General features: G+C 42.8%; 1 protein-coding gene across 1 annotated transcript; it reads left to right on the plus strand.

Annotated features, from left to right (window-relative positions):
• The first annotated feature begins 780 nt into the window (after nt 1–780).
• LOC110528418 (neurotrypsin) lies at nt 781–26572 on the plus strand. The gene is made up of 14 exons (XM_036984226.2): nt 781–1279; nt 7066–7108; nt 12645–12887; nt 13760–13898; nt 14020–14198; nt 20025–20172; nt 21064–21242; nt 21334–21475; nt 21590–21804; nt 21988–22129; nt 22300–22578; nt 23301–23423; nt 23779–24059; nt 24237–26572. The coding sequence occupies exons 1-14, from the start codon at nt 1187–1189 to the stop codon at nt 24554–24556; spliced, it is 2526 nt and encodes an 841-aa protein (XP_036840121.1). The 5' UTR covers nt 781–1186; the 3' UTR covers nt 24557–26572.
• Nucleotides 26573–27938: the final 1366 nt, after the last annotated feature.

Genomic DNA, 27938 nt, shown 5'->3' on the forward strand with positions numbered 1-27938 from the left:
CTGCTAAGCATTCAAAATGTAATGAGTACTTTTGGGTGTCAGGGAAAATGTATGGAGTAAAAAGTACATCATTTTCTTTAGAGATGTAGTGAAGTAAAAGTTGTCAAAAATAGAAATAGTAAATCCCAATTCGCCCACCTCACAAATGTATCCCACTTTTTACGTTTTTCATTCACAGTGTTACACTGACTGCAGGGCAGTCCAGAAATCGGATTGTTTCCGAAGTTAGAGCTGATTTGGAGAAAACCTCAAACACATTTTTTGAACAACATTACAATATTATGACAATTGATTTATGAGTTTGCAATTTGGAATGTTTTCTTGGGGTACTCTAAATTACTATTATATGCATTTCTGGCCTTACAAAAATGGTGCTACAGGTTAGAGGTTAAGGTATGGGCTTCCCAAGAAACCCGGATTGCACTAACCTACCAAAACCTTGCCTAAATGAGGATGCAACAGTGGTTTATGTTAGAGAATATGTGTAGGTCTCATTACTGGAAGGCAATATGCATTTAATTGATAATTTAGTTGTTTTAACTGCCCATGCCTTGAAAGTATGTTCTGAAGATGCGTAGGGCTAATTGAATGTTTTTTGGTTTTGGTGATGTGGGTTGAATTCACCGTGCACATCGAATCCAGGTGGAACATTTGTCATTAAATTCCGGCATATTTTGGCTTCAAAATCCCACAGCAATATGCAGTTAGGGGCCTACTCAGCTCAATCGCATTTCCTTTATAAAACCTAAAACCCTTCACTAATTTACCTCTGCGCACAGCGGCGCCCCATTACGCCAGTGAAATGCAACTAGACAGTGTTGAGCTTGCTGTGTGTGTTTATTCTCGACTTGGCATATGTGCATCGCACTGAAGGCGAGAGAGTGTGTTTCTCTCACCGGTGTCTGCTTTCAGTGACACTTCCTCACGAAGGGGATCGTCTTTAAGCTATAGTCTATGCTTGAAGCACAGCTGGCACCACAGGGTGTGTAATGTCACATAGGAGTTTCGATTATTTTTGTATCTTTTTCCAGACACAGAAAAAACAACCCCATCGGCTCATTGTCCCGTGCCTCGCCTAACTTTGGACGGTCCCAATCGGGCTCTCTTTATCCTGGTCAGTGTCGCTTGCACTTGGAGGCTGACTTTTTGCGTTGGATATGGGTGAAATCTGCTCAAGGCGCGGGTAATGACACATAAAAGGATGACGGACCAGGAAGCTTTAAAGGGACTCTTCTCTCTGTCAATTGCATGGTGTTGTCTGATCTCAGTTTCTGGAGAGGTATGTGCCTGCTTTTTCTTTCATTATCACTGCGTTTCTGTTTGCGAACGGCTATTCATTTACAACAGAAAGGTAAACACAGGTGACCCATAGATAACCTAACCAAATTCCTTACGATTTACAGTCATTAAAATGTGTAGGCAATAGACTTCGCGTAGTTTATTGGTTATGCGTAGCCAATTTACACTTACGCAAATGGCAATATCGATGCTGTGCGTGGCAATTTCCTGTGTGCCAGTAAACCCGAATTCCGAGGTTAAACATATTCACCTGAATTTTCACCTGAAAACCTACTGCTGCAATGCATCATTGTTAAGCTTTTATTTTCAATCCAATGATTGTATCGTGCCCTGTAGGCTACATTTTATTTTCACTAAGGTATTAGATCCCAAGAAAACTTGAGCGCCAGCAATAGTCTACCTACCCTTATCCGTTTGTTTCATTGCCCGTTGAAGGAACTACTTTGGACAGACCATTATTCTCAGCAATTGAACTTGGCTTGTTTTTAACATAAGGCTGTATAGGTCAACCCTAGTATAAATATATATACAGTAATCGTCAAAAGTTTGGACTAATTTAAGGGTTTTTCTTTATTATTTTGCAATTTTCTACAGTGTAGAATAATAGTGAAGACATCAAACCTATGAAATAACACATATGGAATCATGTAGTAACCAAAAAAGTGTTAAACAATTCAAAATATATTTTATATTTGAGATTATTCAAAGTAGCCACCCTTTGCTTTGATGACAGCTTCATGAGGAATGCTTTTCCAACAGTCCTTCAAGACTTGAATAATCTCAAATATAAAATATATTTTGAATTGTATAACACTTTTTTGGTTACTACATGATCCCACATATACTGAGCACTTGTTTGCTGCTTTTTCTTCACTCTGCCATCCAACTCATCCCAACCATCTCAATTGGCTTGAGGTCGGGTGATTGTGGAGGCTAGGTCATCTGATGCAGCACCATCACTCTCCTTGACGTTGAGACTGGTGTTTTGCGGGTACTATTGAATGAAGCTGCCAGTTGAGGACATGTGAGGCATCTGTTTCTCAAACTAGACACTCTAATGTACTTGTCCTCTTGCTCAGTCTACACTATAATTCTGACCAATTTGATGTAAAAAACAAGGACATTTCAAAGTGACCAAACTTTTGAACGGAAGAGTATTTTAATTTGTTTAACAGTTTTTTGGTTACTACATGATTCCATATGTGTTATTTAATAGTTTTGATGTCTTCACTATTATTATACAATGTAGAAAATAGTACAAATAAAGAAAAACCCTTGAATGTGTAGGTGTGTCCAAACTTTTGACTGGTACTGTATATATAAATAAATGGTTAACATTCAGTCTATTTATGAAGGCTGACTGTGTGTCCTATATGCGCAAAGTTATCGCGCCTATCAATTAATAAAGAAAACGATAGCCTGTACATTTCGTTGAATAGGACCCCATTTATTTTGTCATCTGCAGGCGATTAGATTTGATAGTGAGAGATCTTTTTGTCAAACCGCGCCATCCCTTGCACAAGTCATACGTCAGTAGGGAGTGATCTACATTAGCATGATCAACACTGAGTTGGCTGATACCCCATTTCATGGGTGCACAATCCATAGGTTAGGCTGTACAGTGCATATAGCAGTGCATTCAGAATTTATTCAGACCACTTGACTTTTTCCAAATTTTGTTACATTCCAGCCTTATTCCAAAATTGATGAATTGTTTTTTTCCCTCATCAATCTACACATAATGCCCCATAATGACAAAGCAAAAACAGTTTTTAATAAAATTGTGCAAATGTATAAATAAATGAAATATCACATTTACACAAGTTTTCAGACCCTTAACTCAGTACTTTGTTGATGCACCTTTGGCAGTGATTACAGCCCCGAGTCTTCTTGGGTATGACGCTACAAGCGTAGCACAACTGTATTTAGGGAGTTTCTCCCATTCTTCTCTGCAGATCCTCTTAAGCTCTGTCATGTTGGATGGGGAGCGTCGCTGAACAGCTATTTTCAGGTCTCTCCAGAGATGTTCGATCAGGTTCAAGTCCGTCTCTGGCTAGGCCACTCAAGGACGTTCAGAGACTTATCCCGAAGCTACTCCTGCGCTGTCTTGACTGTGTGTTTAGGGTCGTTGTCCTGTTGGAAGGTGAACCTTCGCCCCCAGTCTGAGGTCCTGAGTGCTCTGGAGCAGGTTTTCATCAAGGATCTCTCTGTACTTTGCTCCGTTCATCTTTCCCTCAATCCTGACTAGTCTCTCTGCCGCTGAAAAACATCCCCACAGCATGACGCTGCAACCACCATGCTTTACTGTAGTGATGCTCCCAGGTTTCCTCCAGACGTGACGCTTGGCATTCATGCCAAAAAGATCATTCTTGTTTTCATTAGACTAGAGAATCTTGTTTCTCATGGTCTGAGAGTCCTGTAGATGCCATTTGGCAAACTCCAATCGGGCTGTCATGTGCCTTTTACTGAGGAGTGGCTTCCGTCTGGCCAATCTACCATAAAGGCCTGATTGATCCAGTGCTGCAGGGATGGTTGTCCTTCAGGAAAGTTCTCCCATCTCCACAGAGGAACTCTGGAGCTCTGTCAGTGACCATTGGGTTTTTGGTCATCTCCCTGACCAAAGCCATTCTGGGGTATTGTGTGTAGATTGATGAGGAACATTTTTTATTTAATCCATTTAAGAATAAGTCTGTAATGTAACAAATGTGGAAAAAGTAAAGGGATCTGAATATTTTCAGAATGCACTGTAGGTATGCCCCCAATGCAATTCTGAATTCAAATACACCCACAGTGCGATTACAACATATACAGTGCCTTGCGAAAGTATTCGGCCCCCTTGAACTTTGCAACCTTTTGCCACATTTCAGGCTTCAAACATAAAGATATAAAACTGTATTTTTTTGTGAAGAATCAACAACAAGTGGGACACAATCATGAAGTGGAACGACATTTATTGGATATTTCAAACTTTTTTAACAAATCAAAAACTGAAAAATTGGGCGTGCAAAATTATTCAGCCCCTTTACTTTCAGTGCAGCAAACTCTCTCCAGAAGTTCAGTAAGGATCTCTGAATGATCCAATGTTGACCTAAATGACTAATGATGATAAATACAATCCACCTGTGTGTAATCAAGACTCCGTATAAATGCACCTGCACTGTGATAGTCTCAGAGGTCCGTTAAAAGCGCAGAGAGCATCATGAAGAACAAGGAACACACCAGGCAGGTCCGAGATACTGTTGTGAAGACGTTTAAAGCCGGATTTGGATACAAAAAGATTTCCCAAGCTTTAAACATCCCAAGGAGCACTGTGCAAGCGATAATATTGAAATGGAAGGAGTATCAGACCACTGCAAATCTACCAAGACCTGGCCGTCCCTCTAAACTTTCAGCTCATACAAGGAGAAGACTGATCAGAGATGCAGCCAAGAGGCCCATGATCACTCTGGATGAACTGCAGAGATCTACAGCTGAGGTGGGAGACTCTGTCCATAGGACAACAATCAGTCGTATATTGCACAAATCTGGCCTTTATGGAAGAGTGGCAAGAAGAAAGCCATTTCTTAAAGATATCCATAAAAAGTGTTGTTTAAAGTTTGCCACAAGCCACCTGGGAGACACACCAAACATGTGGAAGAAGGTGCTCTGGTCAGATGAAACCAAAATTGAACTTTGTGGCAACAATGCAAAACGTTATGTTTGGCGTAAAAGCAACACAGCTGAACACACCATCCCCACTGTCAAACATGGTGGTGGCAGCATCATGGTTTGGGCCTGCTTTTCTTCAGCAGGGACAGGGAAGATGGTTAAAATTGATGGGAAGATGGATGGAGCCAAATACAGGACCATTCTGGAAGAAAACCTGATGGAGTCTGCAAAAGACCTGAGACTGGGACGGAGATTTGTCTTCCAACAAGACAATGATCCAAAACATAAAGCAAAATCTACAATGGAATGGTTCAAAAATAAACATATCCAGGTGTTAGAATGGCCAAGTCAAAGTCCAGACCTGAATCCAATCGAGAATCTGTGGAAAGAACTGAAAACTGATGTTCACAAATGCTCTCCATCCAACCTCACTGAGCTCGAGCTGTTTTGCAAGGAGGAATGGGAAAAAATTTCAGTCTCTCGATGTGCAAAACTGATAGAGACATACCCCAAGCGACTTACAGCTGTAATCGCAGCAAAAGGTGCCGCTACAAAGTATTAACTTAAGGGGGCTGAATAATTTTGCACGCCCAATTTTTCAGTTTTTGATTTGTTAAAAAAGTTTGAAATATACAATAAATGTCGTTCCACTTCAAGATTGTGTCCCACTTGTTGTTGATTCTTCACAAAAAAATACAGTTTTATATCTTTATGTTTGAAGCCTGAAATGTGGCAGAAGGTCGCAAAGTTCAAGGGGGCCGAATACTTTCGCAAGGCACTGTATATTTTTAAACATTCCTACCTTGTTTAGCATTATCTCTTCCAATTGTTGCATGATTACGCTATTTGTATCAGTTTGCATCAGTTTCAATGGGTGACTTTAATTTGAAGCCGAACCCGCCGATTCCACCATTGATGCTCACGCTAATGCTGCTCACAACAAACTGGTGAGTTATCTCGTGCGTTTTACAGTCTGAGGTGTGCAAGAGTAAGCCACCAATAAAAGTTTAAACAATGGAGCAAATGCATCCAATGATATCTTCATACTCACTTGCAAATAGCAATTGATGTGCGTAGCCAATGACATTCCTTGAGAGCAACGTTACATTTTTGTAAGGTATACAAGCTATACATCAAGTGGTAACAAAAGCACAAACAATGGAGTAAAATACGACAATTGTAGACTAGTAATTGCTTGCTCTTTATGGATAAGTCTTAAATGAATAAGCCTCATGAATATTACATACTATAAATGCTTTACAAATGATTATAGGTTATAAATGCTCATGAACTGTATGCATGTTTATAGATGTTTAGAAATGATGAAATACATATATATGTGTATAGGATACTATTTCTAAATAGTTTATTCATTCTTATTAATATTGTGTTACCCAATAGGCTAGGGAACTACATACAGCCCCTTGTCCTTTTCCCCAAAGAATATTGCTCAAAGCTCTTTTTTTTCTGGTGAGCTGTGTCTCATTATAAATTTGTGCTTTAGATGTCTGCAAGAGGCACGTTTTGCTTCAGGCATTACCCCAGCTGCTCCCGTCTCCATTAGATTGACAGATGCAATTATTAGAGTTCAACTGACTAATGTGCAGACTATGCTATACCGAAAGTAGACCTAGTCCCAGACATTGCGTCACCGCGTGCTGTTTCCCATGCGTGACAGTATTGATTTCAGTGGCCTCGGTTGTGATAATGGTGCCTTAAAGTAGCACCCCTTAACTTAACCCCGCAATCATTTTATTGCGTTCTGCATAGACATTCTAAACTATGCCTCCTGTTCCCAGCCTCAGTGGTGACGAAGTCATTGAAAATATAGCAGAAGAGAAGAGAGATAAACATGGTTAACACAATATTAAAATGATTTTCACTGATCCACAGAATAACATGATAGAGTAACACCATATGACTACAAGTAGGCTACAATACAATATAATACAACAGTGAGAGAGAGATAATAAGTTGTTCCGTATGAAAGCTACAAACAACACTACTTACAGGACATAAGGGGCTACTTATGATCAAGCATCCATAACCTAATGTGGGAAACTTGCTCTAAGTGGCATAGGCCTGAAGCTTCATTTTCTGTTGTCTTGTTTTTTGCAGGTCATCTCTCAAGACACCTACCTAAATACTCTGCAGAGTGCAGGTAGACAACGCTTTTCCTGTTCCTCTTATTTCTAATAGGTCTTGATTTCATCCATCCATCATTGTGATTCTTCCAAATCATCTAAGGACATGGATAAACGACTAAGCAGCATTAAATGAATCGCTTAAATGTACAATACTTAGTGGGATGATGTGGGGTGTGGATGTGAGATGGCGGTGTGTTGTTTCAGCAAAATGTCACGAATTCAGATTAAAAGTTTGAAAAAGCCCTCTATCAAAAATGCCCCCTTCCTCTGCTAAAGCCATTATTAGCGAGTCCTTTGTCACCAGCACTGCTCATAATCAGATGGTGATTCTGATTGGGCCCCTGAAGGATGGGACGATAGTTAGGCAACGTTCAACATCTCTTGCTCTCGCTCTCTTTAACCTCATTTCAAAAACTTATTATCCACAATCAAAAGACACATAACCAGCTTTGGTATTAGCACCAAACAGCTTTGAAAATGCAAGCTGCTTTTTCCTAGAATAAAAAAAAGAGTTCTCCTTTTTGACGGTTAGGGATTCATCCAAGCTGGATCCCTGCAGCTAAGAAATAGGCAAAATCACACAGTGCTCAGTATTGCTGAGTAGATGAAGGGAACACTTGATCTCTCGTTCAGCTTGTAATGTGATATGAATTTTAGCATGTACATGGAAATGGATGGTTATTAGATGAAAGAGTTGGGATGATAGATACAACATTTCATCTCATATACCAATTAGTCTTTGAACCATCACCACACCCTCCATGCCCAGGCAGGTCCAGTCCTTTGGATCCCTCGGGCGCGATGCTAATATCTTATCCAACCCTACTAACCCCCCCTTTACCCATCCCACGCCTTAGACTCCTAGTTCATGCTCAGACAGAATGAGATTCCTACCAGATTGCCTCATGTTCAGGCTTTCACTTATGGAAATGCGAGTGGCCCTGATTTAAACAAGGCCCTGCTTTTAGAGCCCTGACATCATCTCTGATAAAGACTCCCACTTTCCATCAACCAGACACTGTATGTCTGGTTCTTGTCTTCGCTGAAGTTACTGTTATGTTATGGGGTCTCAACGGGAGTTCCAGTCTGGGTCTTATAGATGGTTGTCTCCATTTGTGGCTCAACTATAGACACCCATCAGGGATAGAATGTGAGCTATGCTAAGAGACTTTAGAGCTTAATAAATCTAGGATGGACAGTGGAACATTTTTCTGACACCCACATGCATACACAGTTTCTTGCTCTCAATGCATGCATTCATATACTCACTCAGTTCCTCCTCTGCATGGGAACTGAGGTTATCCATACACGTACACATTCGATACAGCACGTCTGCTTTCACGTGCTGGTGATCTTTTCATTTGTTTTTGGGATTTTGTGTGTTTGTGTTTGTGTCTGCAGCGTAAGCTTGTCCATGTGTGTGTTTGAATCTGTGTGTGAGCGTGTGTCTGTTTGTGTGGCGCGTGCGTGTGTGTGTGTGTTTAAGGATCAGTATGTTCCGGTAACCTTTCCTAATAACCTTTCTGTGTCTGGCACCCTCTCACTGTGTGAACTCTATCAAATATGTATCTCCTCTCAATATGCCAGGCAGGGAAGCTGGATGAGGTGGAATCATTGTGAGATTGAGACATGTGCTGAGATAGTGGTGACTCAGAAGGATTTAGGATCAGGATTTAGGATCAGCTTAGTACAGAAAAACATCTCACACATCTCAGTGTCTCAAAACCATATATACTTTCTAAAATATTCAATGCCTTAGGGAATGGCAGATACAAATTGGAAAATGAGAGCACAGTTTAGTTGAAGAGGAAAGAAAAGCACACCCTCTGAGAGGACAAGACGTTTTGGCTTTGCTTTCTGGGGAGTCATTTAGACTGGGAGTTGGGACAAATAACTGTCAATCACACTTGGTATTATTCAATGGTACCTGCCATGATGTTGACAGCATAGGAGGGCTTAGAAGACAAACTGCGCTTGAGACAGGTGCGGACGGCCCAGTACAGCCCAATACATCACTGGGGTCAAGCTCCCTGCCACCCATGACCTCTATATTAGGCTGTGTAAGAGGAAAGCTCTACACAACACCCACTCACATACAATCATCATATATGTTGCTGCTACTCTGTTTATCTTATATATTGAAGCCTAGTCACCTAACCCCTGTACTGTACATATCTACCTCTATCGATCCAGTGTCTTTGCACATTGTAGGTATGGTACCTGAACTGACCCTGTATATATTATGCTTACTTACTTTATTGTGTTCTTATTAGTTGTCATTTAAAAAAAAAATATTGTGTGTTTTTGTTCTACCTTGTTATTTTTTTGTATTACTTTGTTATTAATTACTGCATTGTTGGGGTTAATACATTTCACTGTACTTGTGCATGTGACATTAAAAAAACTTGAAACTTGACTCTTCCAGCACTCATTGACCCCAACAAATCTCTCAATCGACCTCTGTGATCCATCTTGACAAAGACAGACTCCAACCCTTAGGCACTGCTGACATCTGAAAGGATTGGATAGGTGTAAGTTATTTTTAAAAAAAAGTTATTATTACCGTATTTCTCATACAGATGTTGGATCTTAATTTGAGACAGTTTTCTATAGCAGGAAAATAATCCTGCACCAACAGGAAATGTGGATTATAATTGATGGATATTTTTTATAGGGGTTGATACATTTTTCGTAAGGGAAAATCAAGTCTGAAATTACAAACTTCAGCAGACTTTTTAAACCTCGAATACAGTACACAATGTTCTGTTTCCTGCATGCAGGAATGTTCTTCTGCAACATGGTTATGAAATTAAGATCCTACATCTGTACCTAGCCAATCCTTTCAGATCTACATAAAGTGACCAGGATTTGGGGCAAGAGGTCAATCTGGAATTGAGCACAGTATTCCTCTTTCAAGATGTCTTCTCTCTCAGGCATCAATCTGTGGATACCCTCTCCATCCAGTCTTGTCTCTCACTGCTGGTATTTGGTATTTTATTAGGATCCCCATTAGCTTTTGCGAAAGCAGCAGCTACTCTTCCTGGGGTCCACACAAAACATGGCATAATACAGGACATTAATAGACAAGAACATCTCAAGGACAGAACTACATCAATTTAAAAAGGCACATGTAGTCTACATATCAATACATACACACAAACTATCTAGGTCAAATAGAGGAGAGGCTTTGTGCCGTGAGGTGCTGCTTTGTCTTGTTTTTTTAAACCAGATTTGCTGTTAATTTGAGCAATATGAGATGGAACGGAGTTCCGGGCAATAATGGCTCTATATAATATTGTGCGCTTTCTTGAATTTGTTCTGGATTTGGGGACTGTGAAAAGACCCCTGGTGGCATGTCTGGTGGGGTAAGTGTGTGTGTCAGAGCTGTGTGTAAGTTGACTATGTAAACAATTTGGGATTTTCAACACATGAATGTTTCTAATAAAAATAAGAAGTGATGCAGTCAGTCTCTCCTCAACTCTTAGCCAAGAGAGAATGGCATGCATAGTATTTATATCAGCCCTTTGAGTACAATGAAGAGCAAGACATGCCGCTCTGTTCCTGGCCAGCTGCAGTCTAACTAGGTCTTTCATTGAAGTATGAACTGCTAACACCAAAACCAGCATATTCTGCTGGCTTTCGGTTGTAGCTTTCACTACACAGCAGCGGGAGTTGGTTGGTCTTAACTAAGTCACTAAGCCTGTGCGAACGCAAACCGGCAGTCACTCAAACAAACACAGACAGGGGTTAGACCACACACTGGGTGGATGTAGATTTGCGAGCGATCGCTCACAGGTGTGAATGTTTACCCAACGACAACTGAAAGGACTTGCGGCCACTAATCCACTGGTTTAGAGAGTTCAAGAGGAGGAGTTTAGGTACGTGATGAGGGTGTCTTCCTTCCCTGGCTGGACCCCAGTGCCCATATCCACTTCCCTCCACTCTCCTCAGGGTTTAACACCTGGCTCCAGAGGGATGTTAGCGCGACTCTCCTTCATATCATTTACAGTACGCGCACACCATGGCCTGAGGTACTGCCATATCAGTTACATATCACAGGAAGCATGGACCTAAAGGTGAATATTAGCTGCTACTAAAGATGGATTATTAGGCAGTTCCGCCCATACATAGCCACTTGAAAAGGGACTGATAATTAGTCAACGTAACAACCAAGGCAAATGGAGACATTTGCCATAACTGCAATCAACAGAGATTATGAAGTGTGTTTCCCTTTTTATTATGGAGTGTGGTGCCATCTACAGATTATTACTTATGTTTAGGCATTCATTCTGAATTTAGGGTTAAGGATGGGGTCCAAACAGAACTAAAATTACAAAACGAGTTCCTAGCACTGGGATTAAACACGCGGTGCTCAGAGCCGGGGAAAGGAACTCAAACAGAAAACTAAAATGACAAAACGAGTTCCTAGCACTGGGATTAAGCACGCCATGCTCAGAGCCTTGGAAAGGAACTCAAAATTAAATTAGAGATATATTTTTTTCTGGATTTGCTTTAACTGATTTATTCAATAAATTGTCTCCATTTTTTGCATGATGTATTACCAGATGTTGATTCATTGGAAATACATGGACCAGGTCCAGGGCTCACCCTGGCTCTGGTTGTCATTAAACCACAGACCCTCCCCTCTTTAAAACTCAATCTGTGGACCAGATGAATGTATGCTTGTGTTTAATGTCCCACCCCTATTTGAATGTGATGGGTCAGCTTTATAGGTGGTCCCAGAGGCTCTTTAACCTGTATAGATTAGTTTGTAAAACTGAGCCCCTGAGCTCAGGTTTCCCATCACAATCCCAGGTGACGTCTTCACAAAGGCAATTAGAGGATAGAGCTGCAGCACTTGTAGACCCAGTGGAATGATTCTGGAATTAAAAAGGCCTGAATATTCAGAGGATTGCATTGCAGTGAGTTTCAGTTTCCCAGTAAGCTCTGTAGGAACTCATGGCTAGTGCACTGGATTCTCCAGACAAGCATCCACCCCTCTTGAGGAATTGTCATCCACTCCAAAGTGGTATACAGTGTCTATGCTCTGATCAAACTATCCTTTCAACAGCATTGAGAAAATAATCATGAAGGATTTTAATGTTTCATATAATTTTAAGACTTCTATGCCTAGGGTGCATTTCAAGGACAATTCCTAAGCGATACAGACACACAAGCATACACAGACACAGATGGGTTGTAGTAAGGGCTCAGGTTTTCAGGTTGTCTGAAGGTAGCCCGCCACACTCTGTGACTCAGCAAAGCAGACCTACACAAATACTCTGGCCCCTGCACTGCAGCACCGGGCTGTCAGTCTGACCAGTCAGGTGACTCACTTCTATACTTCTGAGGATCGTAAACAAAAGAGGGAGACAAAGGAGAGGACATCTTTTTAAACCTTGCATGGCTTATTGTGACTTAATTTTAAAACTCAGCTTTACCCCCCCACTTCGTCTCACAAAAATAATTATTGCTATACTGTGTTAACTAAGAAGCTCATCCATTGATAAACCCATAGTATTGTATCTGAATGTGACTCTGTCTCCCTAGCTCCTCTGTCCTGTTCAGAGGGCTTCACTGAGCTGGGTTACTACAATGGCTCCGTGTCTCAGACTGACTCTGGTTCGCCCTGCTTAAAGTGGACAGAGTTCCCAGACTACGTCCTGCAGTACCCGAGCCGGGGGCTGGGCGACCACAGCTACTGCCGCAACCCAGACCGTGAATCCAACCCCTGGTGCTTCTTCCGCCAGAGCTCTGGAGCCATCGGCTGGGCCTACTGCGACTGCCACCAGGGTGAGGATTTACCGACTAATACTTACTTCAAGAGAATCAATACTGCTGGGTAACTACCTGGAACCAGATGATTTATGGTGGTGTATGAATTCCAAAGTGACCAAAAAGTAATCGCTAGGTATCTTTGTATTTTTGCAGTGTGTTTGGGGTGATCATATTGCTCTGGCAGGAGATCTGTGTCTCTATCTGTCTTAGACAGACAGGCACATAGGTTGCTATGTCTGTCTATGTCTGTCTATGTCTATCTGTGTTTCTTGCCTGTATGGTTTTTGTTTTTCAATCTGTCTACGCCCCAATATATCCTGTCTGTCTTCCAGTCTATCAGTAAGCTCCTCCCACTGTGTTTTCCACCTCTCCATCAGGCAGCTGATATTGTTCTCTCTGTGACTCCCGCCCCCCAATGGGAGTGTGTCCCTGCCTGTCCTTTAGACAACCGTTTTTACTGGCCTGTCAGAACCTTGCTTGTATGTAGTGCCAGAGGCAATACCCCCGTTTTGAAATCTGTTTAGCTACATCTGTATTCGCTGTCATTATCAGTCTGTCTCTGTCTAGCTCTCCCAAGCTTTCTCTTCCAAACAGTTAACCTTTATCAGTTAACGTGTATGTGTGTGAATGCGTGTGTGCCCATGTGTGTTTTTCGGGTGTGTGCCTGCCAGGTTGAAATATGTAAGTGTTCTATGCAATTATCCTGAGATAATCACACCTGTTGGATTTATGATTAACGAGGTAGCAATCTGTCTGTCTGTCTGTTTCTGATGGGTGCGAGAGAGAGATGTTCCACCTGTCCTTTCAAATGATTTCACAATCTCTGATGCTGTACCATACCTTAATGCCCTCTCTTCTCTCTCCTCTCCCCTCTCCCTCCTCTCCAGGAGCTGCCAGGTTGGTAGGTGGGTCCTCCCCTCAGAGCGGGCGTCTGGAGGTATACCTAAATGGCCAGTGGGGGGCTGTATGTGATACACACTGGACCGACCGCGATGCGAGTGTGATCTGCAAACAGCTTGGACTGGGGTGAGAGCTACTGAGATACTTTTTTAGCTGTGTGTGTGGGTGTGTATGTCAAATCATCCTCTCCACTCCTGACTGTCCATCTACCTTTCTCTCTCCGTCCATCCTGTCTTTCTGTCTGCAGTGAGATCGGCACAGCCCTCCAGCACTCCTATTTCGGGCCCGGCTCTGGACTCTTCCACTATGAACGCCTTGGCTGCCGTGGCAACGAAAACTCTCTGCTGGACTGCAGGAGTCGGAAGTTTGTCACTAGCGACTGTAACCATGGCAATGAAGCGGGGGTGGTGTGTGCTGCACCTGAAGGTGAGGGTGTTGGAGATTTCAAAACATCCTTGGGTATAAATAGTGCAGATTTATCACAAGTGCTACACATATAAATATAGTACATACTGTATTGCTAGGCATATTACACATATAGAGGTACTAAAGCAGCAGAGCCACTTCCCCTTTAGTTGAGTTAGACAGGGACAGAGAGAGACTGTTCCCTCTTTCTTAGAGCTCCAGTGTTCTTCTCCCACCTCAGTCAGAGCTGCGTGGGCCAGAGGGTGAGATTCATGGCTAAGATTCTCTGGCCCAATACTCATCTCCAAAACACAAACACTGCAAAGCTAGAACAAGAGCAGTTTATTCTGAGCAGCACAGCCAAGAGGGAGCTGATGTTGCCTGCCTAGTCATTCACATAGCTTTTAGAGCTCTCTGTGCCTGCCAGAACGCTCTCGCGGCTTATGCAGCACTTGTGTCAGAGAGTCCCAAAGGGGCAGAGGGAACAACAACAGTGGTGTGTTAGAATGAGGGTATAGAAGGGAGTGCCCAGAAGAGTAGAGGGTATATACATTGAGTGTACAAAACATTAAGAACACCTTCCTAATATTAAGTTGCACCCCTTTTTGCCCTTAGAACATCCTCAATTCAGAACAGCCTCAATTCGTCAGGACTCTACAAGGTGTCGAAAGTGTTCCACATGGATGCTGGCCCATGTTGACTCAAGTGCTTCCCAGTTGTGTCAAGTTGGCTGGATGTCCTTCGGGTGGTGGACCATTCTTGATACACACAGGAAACTGTTGAGCGTTAAATACCCAGCAAAATTGCACTTCATGACACAAACCGGTGCGCCTGATACCTACTACCGTACCCGTTCAAAGGCACTTAAATCTTTTGTCTTGTCCATTTACCCACTGAATGGCACACATACACAATCCATGTCTCACTTGTCTCAAGGCTTCAAAAGCCTTCTTTAACTTGTCTCCTCCCCTTCATCTACACTGATTGAAGTGGATTTAACAAGTGACATCAATAAAGGATCACAGCTTTCACCTGGATTCACATGGTCAGTTGATCATGGAAAGAGCATGTTTTGTACACTCAGTATATTTAGTGCGGTGCAGGGAATTATTCAGTCTGAAACTTTAGGAGGAGAAAGTTATCTGAGAGTCCTGAGGCCCTGCCAGGGAGGTGGGAGGGGTCCCACAGGGCACACATGCACCCCTCTTCTGACCCCCCTACCCCAAACAACCCCCACCTCCTTAACTTCTCTGCCAGGGCAGCTCACATATTCAGATTGCATAACTCATCTACCCCTCTTTCCTTCTCCCTGCATCCCTCACATACTTGTACTTGCTGTAGTTTCTAATGACTTGCCGGAGCTTTGAACCAAACTCTAGGGTCAGGGGTCATTGCACTGCAACAGTTCTGTGGTTTGGATTGCTTTATTTATCATGGCACTGGGCAAGAAGTTATTTACATTTGCATTCATCAAGGAGACCAAGAGATCCATAAGTCGATAACTGAGAAGAACAGTTGTTTCTATTGTAACATGATGCCAACATGAGCCACCGCATTTAACTACGGTAAGGTGACTGGGAACATGGACGAGTACTAACAGACCAGCTATGACCTCCATACAGTGCCTTCAGAAAGTATTCACACCCCTTGACTTTTTCCACATTTTGTTGTGTTACAGCCTGAATTTAAAATTGATTACATTGAGATTTTGTGTCACTGGCCTACATACAATACCCCATAATATCAAAGTGGGAATATGTTTTTAGAAATGTTTACAAATTAATAAAAAATGAAAAGCTGAAATGTCTTGAGTCAATAAGTATTCAAGTCCTTTGTTATGGCAAGCCTAAATACGTTCAGGAGTAAAAACGTGCTTAACAAGTCACATAATAAGTTGCATGGACTCACTGTGTGCAATAATAGTGTTAACATGATTTTTTAATGACTACCTCATCTCTGTACCCCACACATACAATTATCTATAGGTCCCTCAGTCGAGCAGTGAATGTCAAACACAGATTCAACCACAAACACCAGGAAGGTTTTGAAATGCCTCTCAAAGAAGGGCACCTATTGGTAGATGGGTAAAATAAAAAAGCAGACATTGAATATCCCTTTGAAAATGGTGAAGTTATTAATTACACTTTGGATGGTGTATCCACAATACACACAATACACACAATCACTACAAAGATACAGGTGTCCTTCCTAACTTAGTTGCCAGAGAGGAAGGAAACCGCTCAGGGATTTCACCATGAGGCCAAAGGTGACTTTAAAACAGTTACAGAGCTTAATGGCTGTGATAGGAGAAAACTGAGGATGGATCAACAATATTGTAGTTACTCCACAATACTAACCTAAATGACAGAGTGAAAAGAAGGAAGCTTGTACAGAATAAAATGTTTGAAAACATGGATCCCGTTTGCATTTATGCTCTAAAGTAAAACTGCAAAAAATGTGGTTCATAAATGTACATTATGTCCTGAATACAAAGCGTTATGTTTGGGGCAAATCCAACAACACATCACTGAGTACCACTCCATATTTTCAAGGATGGTGGTGGCTGCATCATGTTATGGGTATGCTTGTCATCGGCAAGGGATTTTTTTTAGGATAGAAATGAATGGAATAGGCCTCCCGAGCAGTACAGTGGTCTAAGGCACTGCTTCGCAGTGTTCGCGCATCACTACAGCCTGGGATTTGATCCCACTCATGACCGTGAGTCCCATAGGGTGGCGCACAATTGGCACAGCATCGCCCGGGTTAGGGGAGGGTTTGGTCGAGGGGCTTTACTTGGTTTATCGTGCTCTAGCGACTCCTTGTGGTGGGCCGGGCACCTGCAGGCTGACTTTGGCCGTCAGTTGAACAGTGTTTCCCCCGACACATTGGTGCAGCTGGCTTCCGAGTTGTGTTAAGAAGCGCGGCTTGGCGGGTCATGTTTCGGAAGACGCATGACTTGACCTTCGCCTCTCCCGATCCCGTTGGGGAGTAGCAGCGATGAGACGAGATCATAATCACGAATTTGGGAAGAAAATTAGAAAAAAATTACAACAACAATCCCAAAAATCTAAAATCATAATAATGGAACAGAGGTAAGCACAGGCAAAATCCTAGAGGAAAACCTGGCTCAGTTTGCTTTCCAACAGACACTGAGAGACAAATTTACCTTTCAGCAGGACAATAACCTTAAACACAAGGCCAAACACTGGAGTTGCATACCAAGTCGAAATTGAATGTTGATGAGTGGCCTAGATACAGTTTTGACTTAAATTGTCTTGAAAATCTATGCCATTACGTGAAAATGGCTGTAGCAAGGATCAACAACTAACTTGACAGAGCTTGAAGACTTTTTTAAAGAATAATGTGCAAATATTGTACAATTCAGGTGTGCAAAGCTCTTAGAGAATTAACCAGAAAGACTCACAGCTGTAATCGGTGCCAAAGGGGATTCTAACATGTATTGACTCAGGGGGTTTAATACTTGTAATCAATATATATGTAATCAAGATATATCAATGTTTTATTTTTATGTATTTTATGTAGCTCATTGACAAAAAAATGACAATGAAATCCATTTGAATTCCACCTTGTAACACAACAAAATGTGAAAAAAGTTGAAGGGTGTGAATACTTTCTAAATGCACTGTAAAGTCAATCAAAGAGGCAAAAATACATTACAGCGACAAAGTGGAGTTGTAATTAAATGGCTCAGATGCGAGACACATATGGCAGGGACTTCAGATAACCACTGATTATAAAGAGAAAACCAGCCACGTCAGTGACACCGACACCTCACTCCCAGACAAACTTAACACATTCTTTGCCTGCTTTGAGGAACACAACACAGAAGCGCCATTGCTTCAAGATGTCCACCATTGTTCATGTACCCAAGCAAGCTAAGGTCACTGAACTAAATGACTATCGCCCTGTAGCACTCACCTCTGTTATCATGAAGTACTTTGAGAGGCTTGTCAAGGACCATATCACCTCCACCTTTCCTGACACGCTAGACCCACTCCAATTTGCATACCGCCCCAAAAGATCCACGGACGACACAATTGCTGTTGCACTGCAAACCGCCCTATCCCACCTGGAAAAGAAGAGCAATGGAGCTGATCGTGGACTACAGGAGACAGAAGAGGGAAAACACCCCCATCCACATCGACAGGGCCTTAGTGGAGAATGTTTAAAGCTTTAAGTTCCTAGGCGTGCGGTCCCACCACACCGACACTGAAACGGTCCCACCACACAGACACCGTGGTGAAGAAGGCGAAACAGCCCCTCTACAACCTAAGGCGGTTAAAGAATTTCAGCATGGCCCCTAAGACCCTCAGAAACTTTTACAGCACCATTGAGAGCATTCTGTCGGGCTGCATCACGGCCTGGTAGGGCAACTGCCTGGCAGGGCAACTGCGTCGCCCTAACCACATGGCTTGTCAGAGGGTGGTGCGGTCAGCCCAACACAACACCATGGGCATGCTGCCTGCCCTTCAGGGCATTACAGCAGTGTAAAAGGAAGGCGAAGACGATCATCAAGGACCTCAGCCAGCCGAGCTAAGGTCTGTTCACTCTGCTATCATCGATTGTAGTGACGGTACAGGTGCATCAAAAGCGGGACAAAGACACTGAAAAACAGCTTCTATCTCCATGCCATCAGACTGTTAGCCAGTTACCTGCCCGGTACTCTGCCCTGCACCTTGAGACTATTTCCCCATGTATATCGTGTTATTGAACGCTAGTCACCTCCTATTCTTTTTATATATACTGTTGTCTACTAACTGTGCATGTATATACTGTATTATTGACATAGCTCATCCTAATATACCTACTACTGTTCATACCATTTCTTTCCAAATTATATAATGTCTATACACACCGCGTATTCATATTCTGGATTCTGTCCCATGCTCACTCTAATATATCTACTCTGGATTGATAATTGGACTTGTTCTGTCACTTCTTGATTTCTTGTTTAGATGTTTTGATTATTTGTATATTTGTATTGTATTTGCAATAAATTTTACTGCACTGTTGGAGGCAGTAACACAAGACATTCTACTGCACTGTTGGAGCCAGTAACACAAGACATTCTACTGCACTGCTGGAGCCAGTAACACAAGACATTCTACTGCGCTGTTGGAGCCAGTAACACAAGACATTCTACTGCACTGTTGGAGCCAGTAACACAAGACATTCTACTGCACTGCTGGAGCCAGTAACACAAGACATTCTACTGCACTGTTGGAGGCAGTAACACAAGATATTCTACTGCGCTGTTGGAGCCAGTAACACAAGACATTCTACTGCACTGTTGGAGGCAGTAACACAAGACATTCTACTGCACTGTTGGAGCCAGTAACACAAGACATTCTACTGCACTGTTGGAGCCAGTAACACAATACATTCTACTGTGATGTTGGAGCCAGTAACACAAGACATTCTACTGCACTGTTGGAGCCAGTAACACAAGACATTCTACTGCACTGCTGGAGCCAGTAACACAAGACATTCTACTGCACTGTTGGAGGCAGTAACACAAGATATTCTACTGCGCTGTTGGAGCCAGTAACACAAGACATTCTACTGCACTGTTGGAGGCAGTAACACAAGACATTCTACTGCACTGTTGGAGCCAGTAACACAAGACATTCTACTGCACTGTTGGAGCCAGTAACACAATACATTCTACTGTGATGTTGGAGCCAGTAACACAAGACATTCTACTGCACTGTTGGAGCTAGAAACCCAAGAATTTACCTTTACCTGCTATAACACCTGCAAATCTGTGAACGTGAGTAATGTGACCAGTAAACCTGGACTTTATTTGATTTCTGTTGTATTTTTCAGGCAATGGCGCCCCCTTGAGGTTGGTAGGTGGCCTGGAGGACTTTGAGGGTCGTGTGGAGGTGTACCATGATGGGAGGTGGGGCACCATCTGTGATGACCAGTGGGATGACATCGATGCTGAAGTTGTCTGTCGGCAGTTGGGCCTTGGGTGAGCAGCACAGGCATGCCGATGGCTAGTTGCTTGGAGGATGGTGCTTGACATGCAGCATATGGGTTTTGAATGTGATTCCCTCCACTAAATGTCATCTAGTACATAAAACTAGAGGTTAAACCCTATCAGTGGTAGCAAACAGCAATGGTTCCCAGGCTTGAAGTTACCCACCAACCAAAGCTCTCTGCTCTCCACAGAGATGGATGCACTCCTGCTAGGATAGCCTTTTTACACTGCTACATTCCCACTGAGTGAACTATATCAATATAGATGAACGGAAGGCATGCATTTTTGATGGCCTACAGTGTTTTGGGTTGTTGCTCTGCTGGAGGAGAGGAGCCAGTTGATCCACATTATTCAGACGTCATCGCCACTCTTAGCAGGTCACCTGGCTTCTGACGAATAAGGGCCTGCAAAGCAAGCCACTGGGGAATTCTCTCTGCTCAGACACACATGTATACACATGTACACACACACGCACACACACACTCTCACACACACACACACACACACACACACACACACACACACACACACACACACACACACACACACACACACACACACACACACACAATGATTGTCTTACAGTACAAAGAGTGGATAAACAAAGATAGTGGATCTGTCCCAGGACTCATTTCAGATCATGAATCATACATCTCTCCATAACTATATTTGGTGTGTGTGAGTGTTTTTTGTGTCGTGTATATGTCTTTCTCTGCTGTGTAAGTGCATGTGTGTGTGCTCTATACAGTACGTGTAAGGCCTGTTTACTTGGTGGGAATGCATTTTATATGTGCACATCAGGATGACCCTTGAGTAGTTGCCATATATTGTTTACATGTCCATATATGGTCATTGTGTATATCTGTGTGTGTGTCCACTCAGGGGGGTACCGAAAGCGTGGACGTGGGCCCACTTTGGTCAGGGCTCTGGACCCATCTTCCTTGACAGGTTGCAGTGTACAGGCAACGAGCTTTCCCTGGAGGAGTGTCCCCACAACAACTGGCAACAACACAACTGTGACCACATGGAGGATGCTGGCGTGTCCTGTAACCCATATACAGGTCAGGAGTCAGGACAGGAACGCTTTGTGAACATACACATATTTGTATGGAAAACACATACACACTGTCTCATGCACACACCGTGTTGCAGATGGTGTGGTGCGGCTGGTGGGGTCTGACAGTCCCTGGGAAGGTCGTCTGGAGGTGTACCACTCTGGGGACTGGGGTACGGTGTGTGACGACAACTGGACTGAGCACCACGCACAAGTGGTTTGTAGACAGCTGGGCTTCAGGTCGGTCTACAGGGGTCATTTTATGTACAAATACAATGTACTGGGAAAGTGAATTAGGTTTAACTGTAGTAATATTGTAGCGATACTGCAGTAATGGCGTGTTTGGTCCAGCAGAGGGCGTGCAGAGGTGGCGTCAGACGGGCTGTACGGGGAGGGCACAGGGCTAATCCTGCTGGATGAGGTGCAGTGTAAGGGCTCAGAGGGCACCCTGCTGTCCTGCGGGCACGCCGAGTGGGGACGCCACGACTGCTCCCACAGCGAGGACGTAGGGGTGCGCTGTGAGAGGGGAGGTGAAACCAACGAGGTGCCAGGGCTGCCACAGATCACAGGTAGGCCTCACTGTACTCGCTGTACCCACTGAGACCTCATAAGACCTCAAATCAGAATTGCTATCAACATATCTCAGTTAGATGTCTATCTTATCTGGTGAATTTTGCAAAGAAAAGTGAAATTCAATATTGTTATTATGGTAATATATTGTGGTTTATTGTGTTTCTCTGTTCTGGCCTCAGGCCCTCTGGTGCGACTGGTTGCTGGAGAGAGCCGGAAGGAAGGGCGTGTGGAAGTGTTTCTGAATGGCCAATGGGGGAGCGTGTGCGATGACGGCTGGAATGACATCAACGCTGCAGTGGTGTGCAGGCAGCTGGGATTTATGTAAATATGGATTCTCTCTCTCATGTTTGCCGTTGTATCATATATGATTTCCCCTATTTGCAGAATACTTCATATCTCACTGCCAAGTATGTGGTTTCCTTTAACTGCCATTCAGGAGACAGGGCCACTTTGGAATATTGAGATTCACTTTCCCTGTGTCTCTTCTTCAGTGGGGTGTCCAAGGCTCGCTCCATGGCCTATTTTGGAGAGGGCCAGGGCCTTATCCATCTGGACAATGTTAGGTGCACAGGGGCTGAGACGTCCCTGGGGGAGTGTCCGGCCGAGGGAGAAGATGCCCATGACTGCCGGCATAGTGAGGATGCAGGGGTCATCTGTGACTACGTCCCCGAACCGGTGGGGGACGGCGCCATAATAACGCAGACCTGTGGCATGAGGCCAAACACACAGCGACGCAGGAGGAGGATTATTGGTGGGGACAAGTCAATCAGGTACGCTGGTGGAAAAAGTACCTAAATGGTCATACTTGAGTAAAAGTAAAGATACCTTAATAACTCAGGTAAAAGTCAGTCACCCAGTAAAATACTACTTGAGTTCAAGTAAAAAACTATTTGGTTTTAAATATACTTAAGTATCAAAAGTAAATGTAATTGCTTAAATATACTTAAGTATCAAAAGTAAAAGTATAAATCGTTTCAAATTCATTATATTAAGTAAATCAGATGGCACTATTTTCATGTTTTTTTTTACATTTACGGATAGCCAGGGCCACACAGAGCCAGTAGGGATGATCAGGGATGTTCTCTTGATAAGTCTGTGAATTGGACCATGTTCCTATCCTGCTAAACATTCAAAATGTAACGAGTACTTTTGGGTGTCAGGGAAAATTGATGTAGTAAAAAGTACATTATTTTCCTTAGGAATGTAGTGTAGTAAAAGTTGAAGTAGTCAAAAATATAAATAGTAAAGTACACACACACACACACACACACACACACACACACACACACACACACACACACACACACACACACACACACACACACACACACACACACACACACACACACACACACACAAACAGATTCTCAGCAGTTCTATTACCGTATGACTGCATAGATATATGAAAACACATACACAAGTCAAATCATAACATCAAATCAACCATGATCTATTTCTGCTAATGTTCTCTCTCCTCCCCTGGGTGTGGTAGAGGGGACTGGCCTTGGCAGGCGTCTCTGTGGCTCAAGTCCCAGTCCAAAGGGAACCATCCATTGTGTGGAGCCACGCTCATCAACTCCTGCTGGGTCCTGACTGCTGCACACTGCTTCAAGAGGTGGGCCACAAAGACATCTACTGCCCAATGATAGAATTGCAGTGACCACATTATAAAAAATGACGAGTGTTGCATACAGTAATGCAGTAATGTGGCATAAACATATGTACATTTGATCAAATACTTGATCTATGTCAATCATTTTATCAAATATTATTAATAAGAGATTGATGTCATGCCACTTATAAGTGATACTTGTATTTGAGTCACTGCCTTGATCATTTCAATTCAAATGTATTTTTCTTGGCAGGAGATAATCAAGTCTTCTTTTCTGCTTGGCTTAACCTCCTCAGACCTTAATTCCCTCTCTTACCTTTTCTTTTTTTCCTCGCTCTGTTTTCTCCCTCTTTCCTAGGTTTGGCAGGGACCCATCTCGCTACGTGCTGCGACTGGGTGACTACCACACGGAGGAGAGGGATGACTTTGAGCGCAGCCTGTCCCCAGAGCTCATCGTCATCCACAGGAAGTACCACAGCCAGGGTTCGGAGTATGATATCGCCCTACTCAGGCTGAAAGGCACAGAGGGCAACTGTGTGGCCTTCAACCCTCATACCAACTCAGCCTGCCTCCCTGCGCCTGGCAACAAGTGGGGCAAGAGGCCTGCTGCCTGTGTCATCACAGGGTGGGGCATCACAGGTACTGACCATAAGCCTCTCTGTTACGGAGAGTTCCCTGTGTGTTTACATTGGAATCAGCCATTTGATCTGTTATTTGCTCAATATTTATATGACAGAACATTTCCATTTATTTTGGCCGCCTCACTCTTATCTCTCTGTTCATCACTCACTTTCTCATTCTCTCTCTCTTTCTCAGACTCGGAGTACTCCCGTACTCTGCTGCAGGCCTGGGTTCCCCTGCTGCCCACCTGGAAGTGTAAGAAGCGATACGGCGAGCGCTACACCAGCCGCATGCTGTGTGCGGGCAGCCTTTCGGACAGACGGCGCGTGGACAGTTGCCAGGGTGACAGTGGTGGTCCCCTAGTATGTCAGGGGGAGGGTGGGCGCTGGGTGCTGACGGGGATCATCTCCTGGGGTCATGGCTGTGGTGACCCCTCCTTCCCCGGGGTGTACACACGGGTCAGCAGGTTCCTGCGCTGGATTGACCAGGTCACCAACAACCCACCGAAAATCTGATGCTGCCACCGTGCCATTGGACAGCCAGTGTTATCACATGAATTTGGGGTTGAGGGGGAGGTGGGGAGATTAAAGGAGCAGTGGCCGGTTAGAGAGGCTATACCACACCCTGATATCTGCTCCTGGTCTCACCCACATCCAGCAGAGTGCTTTTGAGTCATTTTTTTGCCTACACTTGGAGAAGCCTGTAAATGGCATTGAGCATTCTTGATTATGTGGAATTACCACTTTAACGAGAGCATTTAATGCACCAGAAAGCCAGACTGCATAGGTGAATGACATTGCACTATAATGCATGCCATACTATCACCCTGCAACACCTGTGAATGGCCAATTAATGGAGCCATTGGGAGTAAGTCTAGTCAGGAGCGTTAGGTGGAATATCTTTAAGGTACAAGATTGTATATGTAAAGTACATACAGACATGTGGCTTTTAAATGAATATGGTTTCATGAACATTCCAGTTGTTCATGCATTTTAACTTATGCCTACACTAATGTGCTCCACTCTTGATTGAAACAATTGGTCAAATTAGTCAGTGTACAGATCGCTGGTTTAGACCATAGGAGAGGCATGAGTGGGCCTTTACGAGGCTCTGTACACGTGGCAATGATGACATGGCTACTCACAATGACTTAAATGAGGTCCTGCCTGTTTGCCTGCCTACCCACAGTATCTATCTGTCTACCACTTTTTCTTAGAAGCTGCACATCCCTATTATCAGTGTTATGTGAAGCCAGTCCTGGGACAGATCCACTATCTTTGTTTATCCACTCTTTGTACTGTAAGACAATCATTGTGTGTGTGTGGGTGTGTGTGTGTGTGAGAGAACGTTTCTGTGTGAGTGTATGTGTGTGTTTGCGTGCGTGTGTGCACTGTCAATGAATGGTTCATACAGCATCTCAATTCAGGCCTTAGACCATATCTTTGTGTTTTTGTCTCAAGTTGCAGTGCAATTGCCAAATGATCAATGCAATCTTCTCATCATTCTTATAATTTATTGACACACATGAACACATCGTACAGACTTACATAGCCTACACAGTGCTGACGTTGCATTTGTTCTATGTTTTACCTGGTCACATTCCACTCTGCTACTGAATAGATGTCTAGAAATGGAACCACACATGCTCAATACCCCTAAGCTTCATGTGGTAATTACTAATGCAAACTTCTAAACTATCTGGCTGTTTAGAAGAACCTCTGGTTTAGTACTCTAATCTATCCCGATAGTAAATAGATCTAACTACTTCCTAATACCACCTGTACACTTGATGGAATGTTCTTTTACAATTTAACATCCAAATATTATTTTGTTTTATGGGGCTTTCAGTCACATGACTGCATGCTTTCGATTGTCACTGAACAGCACAACTAATTATTTTGTGATATGACATCTGTGATTTGCGTTTGCACATGCACACAGGATTCTGACACATAATAAAGTTCCTTTCTATACTTCCTCTAGAATTCTGAAATGCTAATCTGTACATGATGAAGATTAGTTACACAAACATGATGTGGTGCAATTTTGAAAGCTTAAAATGATGAAATATACACTGAGTATACTAAACATTAGGAATGGCACACATACACAATCCATGTCTCAATTGTTTCAAGACTTAAAAATCCTTCTTTAACCTGTCTCCTCCCCTTCATCTACACTGATTGAAGTGGATTTAACAAGTGAATTCAATAAGGGATCACAGCTTTCACCTGAATTCACCTGGTAATTCTATGTCGTGGAAAGAACGTGTTCTTAATGTTTTGTACATTCAGTGTATATGCAATATTTCAAATGGACTGCTAGAAAGGTTATTGGTGAGTGGAGTGGAAAATTCCCTTTTCTAATGTGCCATCATTGAAAATAAATATTAGACAGTATGCCAAAGTAAAAGCAGTAAATCTTCAGACTCATATCTTGCAAGTACTCTGTATATAATACCTTGAATGTGAACGTGTATGTACTGTATAATGTGTTTTTGAGAGGTGCCAATAAATATCTGCATCACACTTGTGTTTCATAACTATTATGTGGCAGGGGGCTACAAGGAATATCACTCACCCTGCTCAGTATTAGAGCTCTAATGACATGTCTTATTCATCATGATATTTTCCTATTGCCTCATTTTCCTAAAAGGCACCTTGGGTATTGAAGTTTTCAGCACATGGAAGAGTTATTATTATTATTATTATTATTATTTCAGAAGGATTATGCTGCACCTTGAAACCCTCTCATGTACTTCACTCAGAGTATTTCAAGATTACGGTCAGAAAATAGTGCTGCATGAACATTTTGTTTTACAGTATGTCAGTGGTGTGTTTGCAGTGTTTATAGAACAAACTATAATTCATTGGAATGTGAAAAAGATTGGTATTGTTGGTGCTTAATTAACTGCTACACATTCACAATTGGTGTTCACTGTTGCAATACAACCTGCACAACAGTAATCATTGTTGTTGACAAAAGTAAACTTTTCTAAACTAAACTAGCACTCTGGCTGTAATCCCTGGAGGCAAAGCCTGGCTGGGTTCAGGCCCATTGAGCATCTGAAGTTACTTGCTATGTGCCTAATGTGTGTCAAAAACAAAGACAGACTGCAGAAAGGGAATCCAGGCTGGGTCTTCCTTTAACTCCTACTAGGCTTGCTCTGTGAAGGTTAGAGCAGCTCCTTTTGAAACTACTCTCTCATTCCTGTGTGTATATTCAGACTGCTGGCAACATCTGAGGCCTTGGATTAGCTTTCCCTTTTGCATTAGGCAGCTTTTGATTACTGTGGCAGATACTTTAAGGAGGAAAAACACTGATAGGCTACACTGAGAGGATTAAAAACTGACATCAAAACACTTATATTTTATATTGAATTGCTTAAGAGACATCAAAACTGGCCAATTTATCAAATAGAGGTCATGGTCATTGTCACCACTCTCACATAATAATGTACTGTAAACCATGTTTACCACTTCACACACTTCTCAAGCGACTATTAGATTATTCATTTAATGGTACTATAATTTTTTTATTATTTTGGGTGGCTATGATATGCATGAAACAATAGCTTGAGTAAGCACAGGAACAACATGGACATTCTCTATTGCTGATAGATCAGCTGATAGGGGCGAGTCTTACTGGAAGAAACTGGTACACTGATTGTAAAGGAGGTGGATTTTATGCAGTTTATTGCGTGTTAGAAATTGGACATAATTGTATGTGCGGCTGAAAAGTGTCTGGGTCTGGAATTAATAGCAGAAGCATTGCAGAGAATACTGACTGATATTCCCTCCCGGCCACTGAGACTGTGAAAGGATGTGATTTGAACTGTGGACTGAAGGCGTACAGTGTTTTTTATTTTTGTAGTTTGTGTGATGTTTTCCCCCAACA

This window comes from Oncorhynchus mykiss, chromosome 1 (genome assembly GCF_057628025.1).
Source record: "Oncorhynchus mykiss isolate SJ-2025 chromosome 1, ASM5762802v1, whole genome shotgun sequence".
NCBI lineage: Eukaryota > Metazoa > Chordata > Actinopteri > Salmoniformes > Salmonidae > Oncorhynchus > Oncorhynchus mykiss.

Bases quoted from the DNA above. Each gene is read 5' to 3' on its own strand.
- LOC110528418 (XM_036984226.2), top strand. From the start codon at position 1,187: ATGACACATAAAAGGATGACGGACCAGGAAGCTTTAAAGGGACTCTTC. The intron at 12,888-13,759 runs GTGAGGATTTAC...CCTCCTCTCCAG, and splicing joins CTACTGCGACTGCCACCAGG to GAGCTGCCAGGTTGGTAGGT. The intron at 22,579-23,300 runs GTACGCTGGTGG...TGGGTGTGGTAG, and splicing joins GGTGGGGACAAGTCAATCAG to AGGGGACTGGCCTTGGCAGG.